General features: G+C 37.4%; 1 protein-coding gene across 2 annotated transcripts in view; it reads left to right on the plus strand.

Moving 5' to 3' along the window:
* The first annotated feature begins 3,621 nt into the window (after positions 1–3,621).
* Positions 3,622–20,945, plus strand: part of pde4cb (phosphodiesterase 4C, cAMP-specific b) — a 38,574-nt gene continuing 21,250 nt past the window's right edge. The window contains exon 1 of one of the 2 annotated variants that reach the window (XM_057361741.1): positions 3,622–4,140. In XM_057361741.1, the coding sequence (XP_057217724.1) occupies positions 3,935–4,140 (206 nt within the window). In that variant the 5' untranslated portion in view covers positions 3,622–3,934. Of the gene's footprint in view, positions 4,141–18,366; positions 19,388–20,945 lie in introns of those variants that run through there. The other variant, XM_057361744.1, reaches the window with a different exon arrangement.

The following is a 20,945-nucleotide window of genomic DNA, read 5'->3' on the forward strand; positions in this document are numbered from 1 at the left end:
CTATTTCATGTGTATCCGTAGTGTATTTTTGGGCAGATGGGCAACAGTAGTGGGTCGTATGTGTGTGCTGAGGCGACAGGCTGCTTTGAGGCCAACACAAGCCTTAATATAAACCACCTTTGACAATGTTTACTCTATGCATAGAAAATCAAGAGCCATTCACCACAAATATGTCAATAATATCAGGGTCTTGGTTCAAGAGTTGTCTGTAGTTCTGAGACTGACTCATTGTGGCCACAACAGATTCACAGCTTACATGAAGCAATTAGCACAACATCCCCACAGTTTTGTGCCGACGGCCTACGGTGTCCCGCTCTTCACATTAGTCACCGCTGTGGCTTCTTACCGTTTGTCAAAAGTGTGACAGATTCACCGAAAAAAAAGTAAATACTGATTGCAGAAGCGGACAGCTCAGCCGGAGTGTCAGTGAAGAGACTATTGAATTGTTTGTACTCTCGCTGCTAAACTGGCTAATCGATGGGTTCTTGATCTTTTTAAGAGGACAGCCCTGCTGTCCCCAATGAGAAACTCTTGGATGTTGTGTTGTTTACTTGTCAGAGGTGAGCGGAACGATCAAGTGATTTTCCCACTTTTGCAATAGTCTCACACCTCACAGGCAAACGGTAAACCAAACACACAGTCTCCTGTGACTTCATTTTAAAGTAGATATACAGTATACGATTTCAATATTGTATATAGTTAGTTCTCACTGATCACTCTACACACTGTAATGCTCATGTAATTGCTCATCGGGGATTTGAACAAACCCCATGTATTACATTTCGGGGTGTGATTTATCCTACATCATTTGTGCTACAGACTGACGGGTCGGATTGTGTGAGAAAAGTATGTTATTACTGTTCAAAGCAAATGAACAAAGCAATTGAGTGATGTTTGCCTCATGGACAATAAAACTGGCGAGATAATCTTACAGGGCTCTATTGAAGTTGCTAAAGCTAAAAACCTCATCGTAACTGTACAGCAATGCAATGGGGAGCATCCATACAACCTGAATTCTGAAACAATTTTGATTTATTTTATGTTTGGTGTTGTAACGATGAGGCAGAGACGAAGCGAAAATAGAGAATCCACATTCTAGCTCAATGTATTGACATTACAAACACAGGTAATCCAAGGCAAACTAGGAGACTCAGGACAAAACAACGACTGACAAACCACAAGGGAAACACAAGGGCAATTTATACACAGGCTAACAATGTAATGAGAGGAGATAACAAGGCACACCCGGGTAGACAAATCAACATGAAAAACTACAAAGAACTACAAAACAGGGCAAAAGACAGGAAATAACCAAAGTTCACAAGGCAAGGGAAAAATAAGCAAGAATTATGACATGCGTACAATACGGTATCTATAGAGATGCTCTTCTACAATGTAAATTGCGAAGAGTGTGTTATCAATAAACGGGAATTGAAATGAACTCAATTGAATTAAAAACTTCAACATTTGAACTTAAAAACTTACCCTAAATTTTTATGTCACATAATTTTTTTCATATGATATTAAACTGATTTGGAAATAATCAACCTCAAACTTCATTTTACAAGTTATTCAAAATGCAGCTAGATTTTTTAAGTCAAAATAATATACCTTAAATTCAGTTGACTTGTAAAGCCAATTTAATTTAACTTGAAAATTAAGGGATTTACACAAAAGTTTTTAAGTTGAAATAATGTGACATTTTTACAGTTTGGTGGTGAGTTTTGCACAGCCCATCAAAACTCTAGTTTTAAATCTTTAAAATCTACATTTAAAGTTTCATATACTGTAATACCAATTTGAGTAACTGTTTTTGTTTGTGTCTGTTGCAGTTTCTTTATGGATATTTAAAAGCATCAAGATGTGGTTCTGAAGTGATCAAACTATCAGCTATAGTGATGGAAAATGAGGTATGTTTGTTTTTGTTCTAAAACTCTTAGTGTTAATGGTGAAGTATGTTTTGAGTGTAAAAAAGACCTATAGGCCACTTCGTAAGACATAAACAACGCAGGTTCAACGCTGGTCCCGAAGATCTTTAACACTGCACACTGAATGTTTGAACAAAATATAACCAGCAACAGTACATTTACAATTCTATCAAAATGTTAAACAAATACCTTTAAGATTAAGGAAGTGCTGCTGGACCACTGTTAACTTTACATCTTTCGAAGTGGTCTATTCCAGCTTCACAGAAGAACTGTAAGACTTCGGTAAGAAGATTTCCCGAACATTGTAAACACTAGCTCTGTGGTGCTATTAAAACTGTGTTGTGGTTGTTTTAGCATCTGGACAAGCCCAACTCACCAAACCTCAACCAATCCCATGAGTCTGGGGCAAGGCTCTCTGTTTGCCTGTCCAAAGAGAGATTGAATAAAGTTATTATTTTTGCACAAAATACATAAATATTTTGGGGTTTGGTGAAATTGAATCAAGGTGCACAAATGACAAATTACTACACCATAAATCTACAGTATATTCCATTATAATTGTTCATTAAGAAGTGTTACTTTAATATTTAAATCCTGAATTGGTAAATTACAGAACAGCTCTTACTCTGCACTTCAACAGTTTTTGCCTGGTTAACTCATAACTTGAATTCTTCATTCAGAGAAGAAGGTTTTCCCTTACCACCAACGCACTGGACCCTCGCCCCAGCTATGCCATTCGTCGCAGGTTGTCCGGGCCAGTCATGCTTCCACCTTTGGCCCGCAGACACTCGTCGCTGGATGGCAGGAAGTTACAGAACCTTGAAGCTCTGTTTAAATCAGCCCTGGCCAGTGTTGAGACACAGAAGGAGATAAAGTGAGTACTGCCGCACAGAAAATTCCCTGCCAAGAAGATGTAGTGCTTTGATAAAAGCATACGACATCAGAAGTGATGTGTTCAGATCTGATTCTTCACCAGCATCACATCTTACCAGTCTCAGATATCAGAAACAGATTGATTCTGTCACTTGTGGATGGGTTTCTCAAAAATTGCACTGAATGTGCCTACAGACTCGCTGAGTGAAATATGAGTCAGGCCAGCAACTGATGTCATAGCTTTGCTGATGTATGAAACAAAGAAGGTGAAGGTGTGTTTTTGTCATCCCAAGTTATATGATTCAGAATCAAGTGAACCTGGGAAAGCAAATGATGGAAAGGTCAGGGAGATTTGAGCAGAGGGTGGGAATTCCCCCCAGGTGCTTAGCTTTCAATATACTGCGTTTACTGAGCCGATAAAAGGGCACAATGACTTGGATGTGATCTTATGAAAACAGAAACAAAAGTGGCCACCTTGCACCAATTTAACACGTACAGCAGGCATTTATTGACACAGTATTATGTCGTGTTTTAATTTTTGGTAATCATAAAAAGAATAATAAACAATTAGTAACATTTGCACTATGTATCCTCTTTACGAAATTAAAAAAGTACTTCTGTGCGCATTTATTTTCTTTGACAGTTTCTACCTTTATATCAGTTGTTGTACTGGCTGCCCAATCCATGTTAAACCCATTTGCTTCAATGTTTATCTACCTCGGTGTGAACTGTTCAAGGTGGGGGTGTGAAGCACCTGGTGATGTAATGCAAACGTCGCTCGGCTGGATATTTATATCAGCCTCAGAGCGCACGCTCCCACTTCAGTCGGGTACGAGCTGTAGATATGTTACGCTGCGCTCGCTGCTTCGCCTTTTTGTTGTCGGTCAGACCTCAATATCTCTCAGGCAGTATTTGAAATCACTTCGTCTCTTTCTGCACCGGACAAACAGCTTTGATTCTGCGAACGCGCTCCGGTATGTTAACTTGAGCTCATCAGACGAGCGCGCTCGTTTCAGCACCGGCGACAGGTGGACAGCTCCGCGGACCGGAAGGGTTTAGACGAGACGACAAATCAATCAATTTTGATGAACTCTTGAATTTGGACAGAAAGTCAGAGCTCAACTTTTGTGACGATGGAGTGCTCGGCGTTGAGCAGGGAAGGCGCTGGTTTGGCCAAGCCGCCCAAGCATTTGTGGCGGCAACCCCGAACTCACATCCGAATCAAGCAGCGGTACCACTCCGACACCGAGAAGTACTTGTGCTGTAACAGAACCGCGGAGAAAAACCGCCCGGGACTCAAAAAACCACGAATGTCCTGGCCGTCGTCTTTTCATAAACGGTAATTTGTTTCAATTCTTAATGCAGAAGAGGACGTTGTCACATTTTACGAACAAAAGTCCAACAAACTACACTGTAAAAAAACCCGTAAAAAACAGATAAAGCTGGCAGAAAATTACCAGTAGCCTACATTTTCTTTTATTTCATGCTAAAATGTCATTTAATGCAGTGCAAAATGTAAAATACAGGTAAAATAACTGTAAAAAAGAATACGGAAAATTCCTATTAATACAGTATTTTTTAGAGTGTAATATTAGCATGTTAGTTACAAAAGCCAGTTTAACCTTAACATTGGGATATTTTTTATTTTATTTAAAAATGAAAACTGACTGGATACATGAAGACATTTTATACCATGATTTATTTATTTTGCATGTTATTATTTGTGCTGTCGATGTTCCCCAATGAATTGAAACATATTTTAGTCAAGACCCTTTTCTGGTCGTGAATCATTGCCATACATATATAGACACAGTGCATTTGATTCACCAATCACCCACACAGGGCTTTCTTAAAATGAAAGCTCAAGTTGTGCACAATGTGGCCATGAAATGTTGTATTATAAGGCAGAGTATATGGCCCATGAGCACTGATTGTTTGGCATTGAGTTTTGAATAGAGCTGAATCACAGATACTCATACTAAGGTGACTCATAACTCTTATTTGACTTTTACTTATTTATTTATTTATTTAAACTCTCTTACTTGTACTATCAAGTTTGGGAATCATATTTCTTTCATTACATTTACCTGAACACGTATGGGTTTTAGTATTGGAAAGGAAAATCAAAAAGCTATCCATTTGAAATAACAACTTTTTGTTCTCTTGGCCGATGTTTTAAAGAATTGGAAATCAAAAACATCACATGGCTGTACATCACAGTTTTTTTAATTAGTAAAAGGCAATACCCAGGAGAATTGAATCACATGATCTTTCGACCTCCTACCTCTGGGATTTTTAAGTCACTTTACTTTCATGTGTTATCTTTTGGTTGAACAAGCAAGGAGGCTGTACTTTTTTTCTTTTTCTGTAATTGCATCGATAATCAACATTTGTTTGGTTCTGTGCAAGTTTTTAAAGCCTTTTACAATAGTTCAGCAAAGCACATCAATGACACATTGTGAAGACGAGCAGATATGTCACTGCACCCCCAGTGACGAATTCATGAAAAGTAGTTCAAAAGCTATGAATATATTTACAGCTTTATAAAGTTTGCTCCTGTGTTCAGAATTATGTGTTTTATATGAGCAGTTTGGCAACGAAATGTAGAAAGTTTTGGCAGTGTGGTTTTTCTGGTGAACAGTGTTGTGTTGATCTGAATCTGACCTGAAAGCATTTGGTGGAGATTCTACAAATAAAAAGAGCAGAAAACTAAAATCAAGTTTTTGCCAGTTGGTTCTGGATTGCTTTAGAAAACGAATACTATAGATGCAAGTTTATCATAATTTCCTGAACACGTAGGTGAATGATTTAGCATGCAGTGGCATATGGCATCTATCATGAAATGAGACCTGATTTATGTTCATAAAAACAAAATGTCAGTGATATAATATCTTATACATCATTTTAAGCATGTTTGTCAAAAACTGTTAATTCTGTCTTTGTGTAAAACGGTTTTAAGAGGAACCATTAATATTGTAATGTAGCTTTAAGAATATATTAGGATGTTAAATGAAGTTACCTCATTTTAGATAGCCCTCTGGGTTTTCAGCGCATCTTCCATCTGTTTAACCACTGACTGAGCTTTACCCTGTAGTGCAGATGTGTTATCTAGAGATCGCACCGCCGTTCTCCAGTTCTCCAGACATCGGAGGAAACAGCAGTCATTTACACATTTAAATTACATCAAGGTGGTGTCAGCTGGTTGTGTTGAAACTATATATATATTTATATTACATAAATTGCTTTTGAGGCACAGGTAGTCCTGCCAAATGTCATTAAGAAATACGTGATGAATGCAACACATTGTAAGGCATAAAAGATATCCTGATGTGAAGGCTGTTTGAAAGGAAAGGAAACATTATCATTGTCAAAAGAAATCCCAGAATGCACAGGTAAAATGTATTTCAGTAGTGTTGAAACAGGTTAGTTTAATGACATATTGATCATTTTACCCTATATTTGTGTGTTTATGGCAAGATAGCTTTTATAAGTCTTAATTCAGACTTTATGAATCTAAAACCTTAAAATGAAAGATAAGCACGCTGCACACAATTGAGAACAGATACTGAAACTATTGATATCTAGTCACAAAAAATATTATTTTAATCTATCATTATTCTTTTTCTTTAATTATGTTATTATGGACATTTTTCTGATATTTGATATTTTATGAAATGATGATATTTTAATGACATTTTATGAAACTATATTAGGCATACAATACTTTCTAATAATCTCTTTTCACTTATATTGCCCAAAACCTCACTGAATTCATTTTAAGCACAACCAAAATTGAAATTTGGAAAATGCAATATACCATCTAGCTTTTAAGACCCTCCATTTTGTTGTCAAGATGCCAGGCTGAGGCTTTACCCTCTGGGGACACCCAGAAAAAGAGAATTATATCCCCTCATCCCAGACCGGGACGTACTTTAACAAGCCACTGCTGGAACACGAAATAACTCTCTAATTCTCTAGCACTATCTACATTGCACTTCAGAAATAACTATATAAATGTAGAGTAGACATGTCTGACACGTAGAAATAAAGTGCTTTCTGAACAGAGAGATGCAGCTTTCATCTGCCCCATTGAAAGAGGGACGTTTTGTTCCTTAACTGGAGATTTTCAGAGAGGACATGTTGTTCTTTTGAGACGTGATTGTATCACTGAGCATCATTTCTAATAGAATAGTTATCCAGGAGAAATTGTTATGCCGGGAATGAAACTTAAGCTTGAAATCGCTAGAATGTCATTTGGAACCTCAAATATGCTAAGGAATCGCCTACATTGTCTGCTTAGCTTGCGGTGTAAATGCAGAAATGCGTTATTTTCTTCTTTCGGTGTCTTTCTGTCAGAAACAAACGCGTTTTAGCTTATTATTTGCACGTTGGTACAGATAAACAATAAAATAAAGTATTTAAGTATTATTACTCTTGCATTAAAAATAGTTGGGGATGTACAAACAAGACACATGATATATTGACGCATTCTGTTATTTAACACTCACATCAATCCTGTGTCACCGTACAAAAGCTGAATTGAATCAGAATCATTTCCTTGTGTCTCATATGTTTGTTATTAGATCTGCATGAATGTTTTATGTAACCAGCTCTGCCTATCCACATTTCTGTGAGCTCAGTTTTGCCCTTTTATTTCTGAGAATCAAAGTGACGGAGGGAACATTTAGACAGATTAAAAGACGTCGACCATGCAATATCACCCTTACACGCACACGCTCGAGCACCTGAACACTCCTGCTGTCATATTCATCAGACTTGATTAAAAAAATGCCATTGATCTAATTTGCATGAGGTGAAGTGTGTTTTGAATGGCTTTAAATGATTGCCTGGTTTTGTCAAGGTCGGATAATTCCATTGGGGAAAATACACACACACAAATCCAAATTGTGGCCATGAATTGTTTTAAAGGGTAGTTATAATTGGTAACAAATGTTTCCGGGAACCCAAACCCAGTTTATGCCCTCTAATCTCGCCCTCTGCCAGCCACATGGTGCCTTATCTGTGAAATTAAACTCGTTTCTCATTTCGGGGGGTTTGGACGGGCGATTGTCGCCACAAGTCTGTCTCTACAGACCGCAAGGAAGGTGATGACCAACTCATGTCACGAGCACAGTCTGGTCACTGAGGCCATGCACCTGACCCCACAACGCTGTGACATTATTACATCATTAATTCGGTCCGGATTTCTTCCCATACGCTCAGTAGCAATCTCTCCTGCTAGTGTCCACCTGAACATTCCACCCTGTGGATTTCTTCAGAGCTTTGATTTTTCTCTGTGCACCAGATCGTAACAATGTCTGGAGCCCTACTGCCTACTCTTTCGGGTGAGACGTTAAACCGAGGTCCTGACTCTCTGTGGTCATTAAAAATCCCAGGACGTCCTTCGAAAAAGATTGGCCAAATTCGCCCATTCGCCTCTATACATCATCATGGCCTCCTAATCATCCCCATATGTACTAATTGGCTTCGTGCTCTGCCTCCTCTCCACCAAAAAGCTGGTGTGTGGTGGGCGTTCTGGCACAATATGGCTGCCGTCGCATCATCCAGGTGGAAGCTGCACATTGGTGGTGGTTGAGGAGATTCCTCCCTTCCATGTAAAGCGCTTTGAGTACCCAGAAAAGCGCTATGTAAATGTAACGAATTATAATTATAACGACATACTTGACATGTGTCGCTATTTTAAATAGTGATGCACAATATTGGATTTTTGCCGATATGCCGATAATTTCCACCTCAATTAAGCCGATAGCCGATGCCGATATATGCTGTCTATCCACCGGGCGTTTTTACGCAGCTAAAAGCTCAGGTGCTGGACAGCACTTTTTCAACCAAGGTGCTTTGGTCGCAATTATAAGCTGCATGAGGAAAAAATAAGCGCCAGCACTGAGCCCGTGGAAAAAAACAAGGGGCATAGGGGGCATATGCTTCACAAATAGCTGATGAAGGTCGAGATGGCGACTTTTGAGATGAGTTATTAAATTTGTGGTGTTGAAGGAGTGTCGTTTGTCTCCTCCTCGTAAGACTGATGCCTTGCAGTGGTTGCAAACCAAAACTTTGACATCAGTCTGACTTACTGTAAAATATTCCCACACCGCTGACATGCTCGCTGTAGCACTCACAAACACGCAAATTGATGCATGCGCATATTAATCAACACAGCTTCCAATCGGCGAGGCATATCGGCATTATTTTCTTTATCGGGCCGATGCCAATAAATCATTTATAAGCCATTATCTGCCGATAATATCGTGCATCCCTAATTTTAAAGTCCCATAATTGCATTGTGGTGATTGAACTGCTATTTTGCAGCTCTCAGACACTCCCAACAGGCAGTACTTTTATAAGAGATCACGTAACGCTTTTCTTCTAAATGTGTGTGCTGAAGTTGTACAGAGTACAGAGAAACGTCTTGAAGTTAATATAGTGTAAGCACAGGGTTTGTTTGCATTAATAACAATTAACAATCAGACCTGGGTAAAAGGTGCAGAACTAATTCTAAGTACATTTTAAAGCAAACAGAACAATGTTTAAATAACTATCATGGCAGATGCTAAAGCTTTATTAACCTGAACTGGTGTTTGCTGAGACACATATTACAATTATTACTGTCCACATTTAAAAATCACCATTATTCACATCAATAAAGGGACAGTTCAGACAAACATAACATTTCGGTCATCATTTAGTAAAATTAATTTAACTTAAAACCTGTGTATCACTTTTTTCCTGTGGTACACAAAAGACGATATTTTGAGAAATGTCTCAGTGGTTTTGTGGTCATACATGGGTCAATGGGGGTCAGTGTTGTTTGGTTACCAATATTCTTCAAAATATCTTCTTTTGTGTTCTGCAGAAGAAAGAAAGTCACGCAGGTTTAAATGACATGATAGCTAGAAAATGAAAAAAAAAATGGGTGAGCTATCCCTTTAAATTAAAAAGGGACCTGAACTACAGCAGCAAAATTCTCACAAAACCCACCAGGTCACATTTAACCCAATACACATCAAAATAAAAAAGTTTTTCTTAAAAAGAAAAATGAAACGTATTTTATGACCTTAAAATCTTAATTTTCTCATTGTTTGTGTGACAATGAAATCAGAACATTTTTGCAACTTGAGAGCGATGTCCTAGACTGTATAAATCAAGTTTTAAAGGAACAGTTCACCCCAAAATAAAAAGTCACCCTCAGGTTGTTCCAAATCTGTATACATTTTTTTTGTTCTGTTGAACACAAAATAAGATATTTTGAAGAATGTAGGAAAGCAAACAGTTCTGGGGCACCATTGACTACTATTGTAATTTTTCCTACTATGGTAGGCCAAGAACTGTTTGGTTACAAGCATTCTTCCAAATATCTTTCTCTGTGTTCATCAGAACAAAGAAATTTATACAGATTTGGAACAACTCGAGGGTGAGTAAATGAAGAAATTTGTTGAGTGAACTGTTCTTTTAAATATACCTTTCTTATAAATTTCAATGTAAATGACTAATTACTGAAACAACCCTTCAGTGGCAACTGAATAACGAATGATCAATACAATGATCTGGGTCACCCATAAACACTACGTATCCTGAACCATATTGCCATTATCAAATGATAACATGATGATATAATCCTGTCAAGAAAGGGATTGTTAAAAAAATCTTACACTGAATTACATAAATTTTAATAATAAATGAATCATTTGCTCATCTGCTAAGAAATATCATATATTTTTGCTCACTGTGCGAGGATGTTAGCAGAGAGACATTAAGGTCTTTTTTCTCCCAATTATAATATGTGCTCATGCGGCCTGTCTAATGAGTAGAAACTCATCATGTTTTGGTTCAATCCGCCATCTGCTATATCTCAGACACGCAGAAAGCCTGTTAACAGTGATTTTCAACAACATTCTTCTGGTTTATACAAATACACAGAGCTCAGGTGTGTGTAAAGCTGGTCATTATTTTCCAAAATCAAGATCGGTTGCTCACAGATTCATATCAAACACTGTCATACAAAAAATATCATTGAACTGATTTTGTAATGTTTTCCAAGAAGAAATAACTCACCCAAAAATGAACATGAGCTGATTATTTTTACTCATATGTCATTTCAAACCTGAATGCTGTAATTATTTTTCTGTGAAATACAGAAGAATTTTTGACATAATTGGCATCAAATATAATGGTTATATAATTGTGTATGAGTAAATTAATTACCATCAAACCAAATTTGTATAACACAAGGTAAACTGTTTTTAAATATGAATACAATTGACCTTGAACTGTTTTTGACAACGGGGTTTGGCTTTTCATCTGGAAATATGACATTATTTGTCGACATTGTTGCCGTCCTTCACTCAAATTTTTTTGGTGATATATAGCACCTGAAGAAGCACCAAAATATGGTGCTATATAGCACTAAAAGCGGTTCTTGGCTCGTCAGAACGATTTTTAATCATTTAAAAATGACAGTTTTTCCATTCAAAGTTGACAAGCATTTTTTATACTTTCTATTGGTTACACATTTGCAAAACCAGTGACAAACATAAAGGGTGACTAATTGTTTATTTTTAAAAAAAATCATGAAATATGGAGATAGGAGGTTTCAGAAGGACAGCAGCAACATTACAGAAATATTTTTATGTTGTACTGTGCATGCATTATTTTCTTACATCAGCAGAGGGCAGCGTTTATTCAAACACTTCTTGAATGTGCTTCCATTAGGGGGTAAATTATAATGAGACAATCTTTTGATTTCATTACCATCACCCATCATCAAGGCTAATGTGATTTCGGTCTGTAACCTCCTGTGTCGGGTCAGAAGGGATTTGCAATATTGCGGGTGATGAATGTTGGAACAGCAATGTACATTGGTGTGGAGATGTGCAAATGTGCTTCATCTTCTCTTATCTGGTTGCTAATTGAAATGATGTTAAAAGCTTTTAAGGCATTTGCTTGGTTGGGGTCAATATATCATCTGTAACACACTCAGACAAAATCCAGATTTATCAGAGGGGGATGGCACAAACGCAGCATGGCTCACGACGATAGCAGATGGCTTGACGGTTCTGAACAAGTGGGCCAGCCTCAGTTCTCTTATGACAGCATCAGCGTCCACCTGTTCTCCAAAGCACAAATGATCACTTTTTCCCCATCAGAAAAACCATTGAGAGTAGAGTGAGAAAATGGATAAATAATTTAATGTAACAGGTCTCTTTAGCAGAGGTGAGGTGCGTCTTCATTGTTAGTCTGAATAGAATGTTGGTCAGGGAAAACTGTTTCTAGGACGATGGCCTTGAGATGAACGTTGTCAGGTGAAGTATGACAAGGACTCTTGTTTGTTTCTAGCAGGGTACTGGTTGCTTGTTGGAGACCTAAAGCAGCATTGCATTACATCAATCTATGGTTTTTAAGGATTGTGAGTGCCAAGTGCCTGTAAATTCTGCCATAACGCTTGTTTTTAGTATTATGCCATGCAATAATAAAAGACTTTAAAGTAATCTCGCTCCTCTCTTCAATATGCCATGAACTGAGATTTGCATTAAGAGAATGATAAGATAAAATAAAATTGAATAAATGAAACCTGTTTTGTTCTATAAATTTGTTTTCTGTATAAAATCGCTGAATTTGCACATTTCCTGCTCAGATAAACGGGAGAAATGCGATGTGCGGCAGCGACATGAGCATCATTTCTAATGTTGCTGTCTCTCTTTATGTCGCCAATATAATGTTTGCAGGCACGTTTATTATACACCCTCACTTTCAACAGTCTGGCTAATATCTTTCATGAATGTGTGTGACATAATTAGTCTTGCTAATCGGACATAAAACCGCAGTGAAAAGGCACAAGGTGAGGCAGACAGTTACCGTGCCGCAACTGAAGGGGGCAGATATGAGCCAAACAGTCAGGATGACTTTTACAACAAAGTGACGGAGATTTTCATGAAAAAGGATAGGCCCAAAAAAAACAATAAAATATTTAAAACTAAAACTTAAATAGAAAATTATTTTACATTTTACATTTACATGGACGTCAGTAGTCGAATTATTTGCCTCATTCCGAGTAAGCTAATATTACGATTAGGGCTGTGTATTGGCAAGTGCCTCCCGATACGATACATATCACGATAGATGGGTCACGATACAATATATTGCTATGTATTTCGATACGATACACATTTGCGATATACTGCAATACTTTAAATAGAAAATGTAAAAAGTAGAGCTAGAAATACATCACGCTGTGCACCACCGGGGGTTTTCTGTAAGGATAAGTGTCAAAACATCCCTTACCTCTGCAGAGTGGCCATGATGTGTGATGCATGGACCTTTAGATCAGAGGTTTGGGTTCTCAAACTGTGGATTGCGCCCCTCAAGTGGGTAGCACAGGGGAATAAGGTGGCTCACGCAAGTCACTTGGTTGTTGTGGTGCATTACAGTTAAAACATTGAACATGGGCAGTTTAAAACCTCTGGTTCATCTGTGCTGTAAATGCTCTGGTGTCACATCCGTGAAAACACAATAAATGTCATTGTTACTTTTCTTAATAAACTTTTTGTCTAATGCACTGCAGTAGCCAAGTGACTTGTGTCATGACTTGCAAAGCCTACAAACAGCATTATTTTATATAACTCTTTACTCCATGACTTATTTTGACATACACATCAGCTCTGAGAGCTCCAAGCGTTCTCATATTTTTCGCCATGCTCGCTTCCACTTACTTTTGGCCGTATGTAATGACATGATTAAAAAAACTATATCGATAGTAGAGGTATCACTATCGATACACTATCGAAAAAAAATATTGCGATAGTTACATGTATCGATATTTTTGCACAGCCCTAATTACGATTAAGGTGTTTACATGAGTTGCTTTAAGAATATACCTTTCATGTTCCCGTTTTACATGTTACACTACATAGTTCGATTAATGGCATACGTCATTACGTCCCTAAGCGACGCCGTTCGACCTTCCCTCCATATTTTCATGTATCAACAAACAGTTCGTCTTCGCCATGGTACCACATACAGTTTTTGGTGTTTCATTTGTTTTCTAGAATTGTTGGCATCTTTCTTGTTTCCCGTTCGGACCAAAAATGTGCTTTCTTGCTTGAAGCCATGTTGTTTGCCTTAAAACAAAACGGCTGTCCACTGCCGTGCGTGTTGTGTAACCTGTCGCAAAGTGCCGCGAAAGTTCCTACACACCGGTAATAGTGCGATTAAGCTGTGTACATGTCAATACCGCACTTCGATAATGCGACGAAAATAGGAGTACTAAACCCGTCTTAATTCGATTTGTGTTTACTACGATTATGAGTTTAGATGGATTAAGCCAATCAAAAAGCTCTGTTTACATGGTCCATTCTTAATCAGAGTATTGTCTTAATCGTGTTAATATCAGATTATTGTTGTCCATGTAAACGTGGTCAATGGTTTTACACATTTGCAGTGGATAAGATCCATTGTGCTCATTAACACTAATGAGATACACCTGTGCCTATATGTGAAAATGGCATGTGGACAGCTGTGGTTTTTCTCCCATTTCTTCTGTTTATCACTGGACCTTGATATTGTGTCCAGTCAGATCATCGGTCTGGTTCTGTCTGAACTTTGGTTTAGTACAGTGTCTGATCAGAAATGAATTTCAATACGACATCTAATGGGAACTTCAGTCTGGTACTGTTGATGTTCATTTTTAGGGCAATTCCGCAAAAATGTCAACCTAGCCACGAAAAAATTAAGTTTTTACCAGCGGTTTTTACTATGGTAACAGTACAGATTTTAACATTTGGTGGTTCAAATACCCATGTGAGATCTCTCTTCAAATTTGTAAAGCATTTGTTTTATTTTTAGTGCATGATTTTTCATAGTCAGGTAAGTGCCATTTTCAGGATTGTCACATCCATAACGCTACATATTCCTCATAAATGGACACATGAAAATGAATATAAAGTAACTATTTAATGTTCTATAAAGAGGCATCCCTTCTCCATTCATTGGGTATTATTGCTTCAGGATTGTGCATTTTATTTTACAGAAATCCTACAAAGTTTATCGTCTCCCAAAAACCGCGTCCTTTTTTTGTCACATCCATAACGCATGTTTATTTCCCTTTTTTAAATAGAATTTTTTTTCACAGACTGACATTTTTTGATGTTTAGACTCTATCAACAAGGGTTCAGTAAAATATAAACAGATGGTTCAATATAATCGTAACAAATTCATTCTCTGAGCATTTTTATGTCACATCCATAACGCAAAATGTCACATCCATAACGCTGGAATTGCCTTTTAAACATGGGTCAGGCTTGTTTTTGCAGTGCATTCCACAACATTGGCACTAGTTTGTGCCCGTATTTTCGATCGAATCAGCATGTTCAGTCGAGCTGGTGGAAGAGACTGCTCTGATTATATTTTTATGTATGATCTATACATTAGGAGTTACACCGTGTCTACACTGGATGCGACCGGTGCGGCGCGACGTGATATGACACACAGTTTGTTCTAATGGGTTCCGCATCCAGTGTGGACAAAAATTTTAAATGATAATGGGTTCTAAGGGATTCACCGATATGTAAATTTTGGCCGATAACCGATAATTATTTAACACTGGAAGCCGATAATCGATAACTTGGCTGATATACAGTATCTAAATATTAATATTACATTTTCTGAGACTGAAACGAAAAGTGGAAAGCTGTTTTTATGTGAAAACATTTACTGCAGAACACAAGGTAACTATTAGTTTTGTTTTTCCCTGAAAATCATGTGCTAAGCCTACTTTACACTAGTTAAAGATTCTTTAACTTTTAAACTTTTCTGGCATATTTATTTAATAAACAAATTAAATATGGTCTTCCAGAGCAACCCAATAAAGTGTTCTTAATAGCCACATATCTAACAGGTCTCCAGACAGAAAGCATTCAGACAGCAATCGGCTTTAAAAAAATATGCTTTTGTTCCTATAATTTACACATTCATAAATATCTACATACTTTGCACCTACATTTACGATGTTTTGCTAATAACAGTGAACGATCACGACAGAAAGACAGTACTGTACTGGATTTTAACTGTGAGCAGCGTGCAGCTGAAGTGTTTTAATTAGAGAAAATGATTAATATTTATTAGCTATAATTTATCGGCCTAAATTTTATTATCGGCCGATACCGATAACACTAAAAAAACACGATATGGCCGATAATTTATCGTGCAGCCCTAGTTCTCATGCGTTTCTAATGTCTTTTGTCCGGTGTAGACAGTGTTATACAGACAAATAAAATAATGTAATATACAGTGCATAGCATATTTTTATATTACATATACAGCCTCTGAAAAAATAAAAGACCATTTCAAAATCAGTTTTCTGATTTTAAAATGCACTATTTATACAGTAGGTATGTGTTTAAGTAAAATGATTCTTTTTGTTTTATTCTGTGAACTACTAACAATATTTCTCCCAAATTTCAAATAAAAATATTGTTTTGTTTGTATTTATTTGCAGAAAATAAACAGGAGAAACAGGTCGAAATAACAGAAACGATGCTCTGTATTCTTTCAGACCTCAAATACTGCAAAGAAAACAAGTTTATCTTCACTTTTAAGCAATACAACAGTACAACAGTACAAACAAACAGTACAAACAAACTTTTTTGTGTGATAACCTCGTATGATTTTTATTACAGTTTTCATGTTGTCTTCACATTGCTGTTGGATGACTTTATGTCACTCCTGAGGTTTTATGTTGTTGGAATTCAACCGACACTGGACTGGAATGACCACAATAGAAATGTTGATTAAATGAAAATTTGGAATGGTCTCTCAATTTTATACAAATAGGATTATGTCTTATTTTTTTTAAAGAAATCGTTTTATTTATATTATATATATTTATATGAAAATCGTAAGTAAACATTTCCTTGTTTTTGAATGATGAATTTAGACTAGTGTCACCTGCTAGTATGGTATTGTCTCTCATGCTGGCACAGAATGTGAGCTAGATGAGCTTTGGCTGTAGACTTTGTGGTGTATTCAAGCTCAACTTTTTTGGGGCCAACCCATGCGACACCACAGTCAGCTTTCGTCATGATAGAGTTCTTTGGCCCAACCAGAATATTTGACAAAACTTACTACTGTTATTCAGGTCTAGTCTGGATCGCTGTGGACAGTGTTTGGCTTTATTAAAGCACATAACCTTTCCTCTGTTTGGATGCGTATCATGCACCTCTGCACATCACGCGGAGTCCTCCAGACTGAAAGACTCTGCTATGATCTGTGGGTTAAGCAAGGTTATAATATATGCCAAAACATGCAGTCTTGGAGGAGGCGGACACATGAAGGTTATGAAAGGAAGCTTTTGTTGGGTTCAGGTTTAGATGTCAGATGAGCCCCAGGTGATGCGTCTCATCATTTGTTATATGCTCAGAGTATCTTTGAGACTATCTTGTTTGAAGGCATAACATTCTCATTCTTTTAGGATTTGTTTGATGTCTTTAGACTTTTTTCCCTTTACTGTGATATGTTAGGGCAGCAAAAATTGAGAAAACAAACTGTTAATAATATATATTTTTATATTTTTAATATATTTATTATGTTATTATATAAAATTATTATTAATTATATTATGCATCTTTGCTATGTTACACCATAGGACACATGCGCGGCTTATATCAACTACCCGCATGCTTTAAGATTTAATGACAACTGATAAAGGTAACAGTTTATTGAGATCTTCAATAATATTGACTTTTGATTGTAGACTTGACAAATCTGAGGTCAGTTTGTGACATTATTGACATCTCTTTCTTTTCAGAAACCTCAGAGATTCATGTTAAATGGTTCCATTTGATATCCATTTGAGAGATCTCATATGAAATTGTGCTTTCTTATGGGTGTGTGCTTTGGCTTTTTTTCAGACCAGAACCGTCTGACAATCTTTCTCAACCTCTGGCTTTTATATCCACAAACATACAGTGATACATGTAGGAACATGACTCCCAAACATGTGTCATCTAACAGGCAGGTCCAAAGTTGTCTGCTTCTCTTATCGGAAAGTGTTAAATTCCTAAAGAGATTTCTTACAGAGACTGGAATGCACATACTGCTCCACATGGTTTTAAAATAAAATATGAACCGGAAAATACATAAACCTTGGGCTATATTTTATCATCATAGCTGTTTATTACTCTGACCCTGATATGTCTATTTTATTTTACGCTCACATCTTTACTTATAAGTGATGAGAATACTTAGAGAAGGATTCTCTAAATTCTCTAAATCCTCTAAATCCAAAATTCTGAGCAGCCGTTATACAAGCAGCAATCGTAAAGGATTATTAAAAATCAATCACATAGTGTATGTCTGGATTTAGAGTCACATTAATATGTACATGCTCTCTCTCTCTCTCTCTCTCTCTCTCTCTGCTCTGAATATTGCGAGAAGGCCTGTTTATTACAAACATTACATCTTCATGAGAGGAAGCGAGCACAGATGTTCATGATCTTACAGGAGGTTTTAAACGTTTCTTCAGGCGGTCATGACCCCTGAGTGGAAAATCCTTGACGTCAGAGACCAGGAAGAATGAGTGAACTCTTTTCAGTGCTTTGGGCAATAGAAATGTTTACACGACAGTCGGATTGACTAACATGTGCACAGCTCCCTCCCACAGATATCCCTCCCGGTGATATCAAAACTGATTGTCAGGAGCCGTTTGGATGACAACATTTCTGTGATTTTGGACCAGACAAAGAAGTTATGAAGAAGTCTATATCAAGTCAATCTTTCCCTGCGGGCGACGGAAGTGCCGCGATTGAGCATGCAGACGACAACATATGCATGTCAGCGCAGCTCCCGCCGCGACTGTGTGTTGTTATGGTGTCATGCTGTGTGCTTTCACATGCTGTTTGACGCCGTTGGCAGCCACCCACCCATCGCAGGCTATCCACTACACACACACACGGATGTACGTATACATTACTGTGGCGTGTGACCGCACACCACCCTCCAGGCTCAATGAGTTGTACCTCCTTTCTTTTTCGCTTTCTTCTCCTTCCCGCCCATCCAACATTTATCCAACAAAACTAATATGGAAACTAAACAGGAACTCATACCCCTAAATAGCTTCTCCAGGGAGCCCAATAATGTGGCTGACGTTTTGCTGTTCTCCTTTTTGTTACTGCTCACAGGAGAAAAGCAGTTTTTAGAACTTTCTGGTGAGTCTTATTTGATAAGTTGATGAAGAAATAAGGCTTCAACAGTGGTAGACGATCTACAGTTGAGAATGGGAACTCTTAATGGAACCAAGACGTTTGGGACAGAGGCGTTAGACTTTCTCTCAGGCCCATGAGGTCTTCACCTAGCTTCTTCTACTTTTACCTGTGTGCTCACTCTGTTGAGTTTTGGATGACCGATACTCACCGGAGACGTTCTTTCAAGATGTTTCTTTCAACTAAAAAACACTGGTAAAAGGCCGAAGATTTGTTTCCGCAACTTTTCGAAATGACGCACAAGGACCCTCGTAACCCCAGGAGGAGTTCGCTCTTTAACATCGGCTCGAATCTGAGACGCCACTCTTGTATCGGGTAGGTTTGGTCGTTTTTTCAAACCGTCGTTTGTTTGCTACTAATGAATTGTGAAATGATCTCCACAAGGTCTAATATATGAGGCTTTTTGGTTTGGATTGCTCATTTCAGATCGGTCAAGATTGTCAGTCTATTGGTAATATTGATGTATGTTCAGATATTTGTTAGGACAAAATACTAGTTTATTTATTGGGATAAACCCCTTGAGATGAAACATCTCGTTTTCGAGGGGGGCCCACTTACTTTACTAGTAACTGTAAATGTATTAGGATTTGTGGTGGTCTAAGATCAACTATTATTTTGTCATTGGTTATGTCTACGGATCTTAAAAAACAATATTAAACTATGTCTGTTGCTTCATGCAATGCAAAACAAACGCAAATTTAGACTATGTGGTCTAATGTAAACAAAGGCCACAGTTTTATAACGTTCCCCCTCCCCTAGATGGCATATGTTTAACACATATAAAAAAAGCTGTGAGACATGAAAACATTGCAGGCTATTGGAAGTCAATATCATGTGACTTTGGCCAGTTATTGCTGAAGCACAGCAGACCGCTGCTTTATTATTAGGAATGCTGTGATGCTAAAGTCCTCTGAGAAATCTCTTCCAGATGTACAGATCACAGTCTCGCATGTGAGCTCGGCCCGCGTTTGAGGAAACTTCCCAGACAGTTACAATTACGTTGAAACATTTCATCAGCCCTTAAACATCACAGATGTGTTCACAGTTTAATGAATGGACGCAGTTAGCATTGAGAATCAGAAAGAAGGCTAAACTCAGCCGAGTACCTATAAGATGCATCATTGTTGATATTGATATACATTCAGCCAATGCTCGAACTGAATCATGTCTGAATCAAGTCACCACCAGGAGATGTTTTATGGGGGAACCAAAAAATTGTACATCGACATAGATCGATGATCATTAGAAAAATATTTTAAGCTGGTTTTAATAGAAAATATCGCAAGACAATACTAAATATATTAAAAATGAGTATGAAACTTTATGTTTTCGAGTACAGTAGCATCATTTTGTATTGTTTTATCAAAGAGGTGCCTCACAACCAGCAAACGATATCACATGCTTACATTTTTAAAGTGACCTGACAAGTCACCTAAAAACAAAATGATTAATTATTGTAAATAATAATGATCTATATTTACTGTATCTTATCTGCACAAATTTCAGAACTGTCATTATTATTTTTTCTCAAATGTATCTTTTTTTATTATCTTTTTTATCTGAGGGATCACCTTTTACTTCTTACAGGGCGTCCCTCATGCCTTATGCGGATCCCGGAACCACCAGCTTAACACTGCTTCATCAATTATGTTAAATGATAAGATGCAACTAAAAATATATTATTTGTACAGTAGACTGTTTTAGAAACACGCTTCACATTAAATGTATTTCTACATTGAAGGGTTCACTTATAGATGGCAGCAATAAAAGTTTGTTAGTGGTCACATTTTTGGTGCAGTATTTCTTTAACATTTTTTAATGCTTCTGCTTTTCTATTCACCCGCTTTTACTCTCCTCGAGTACACTTGTGTCC

This window comes from Triplophysa rosa, linkage group LG20 (genome assembly GCF_024868665.1).
Source record: "Triplophysa rosa linkage group LG20, Trosa_1v2, whole genome shotgun sequence".
Taxonomy (NCBI): Eukaryota; Metazoa; Chordata; class Actinopteri; order Cypriniformes; family Nemacheilidae; genus Triplophysa; species Triplophysa rosa.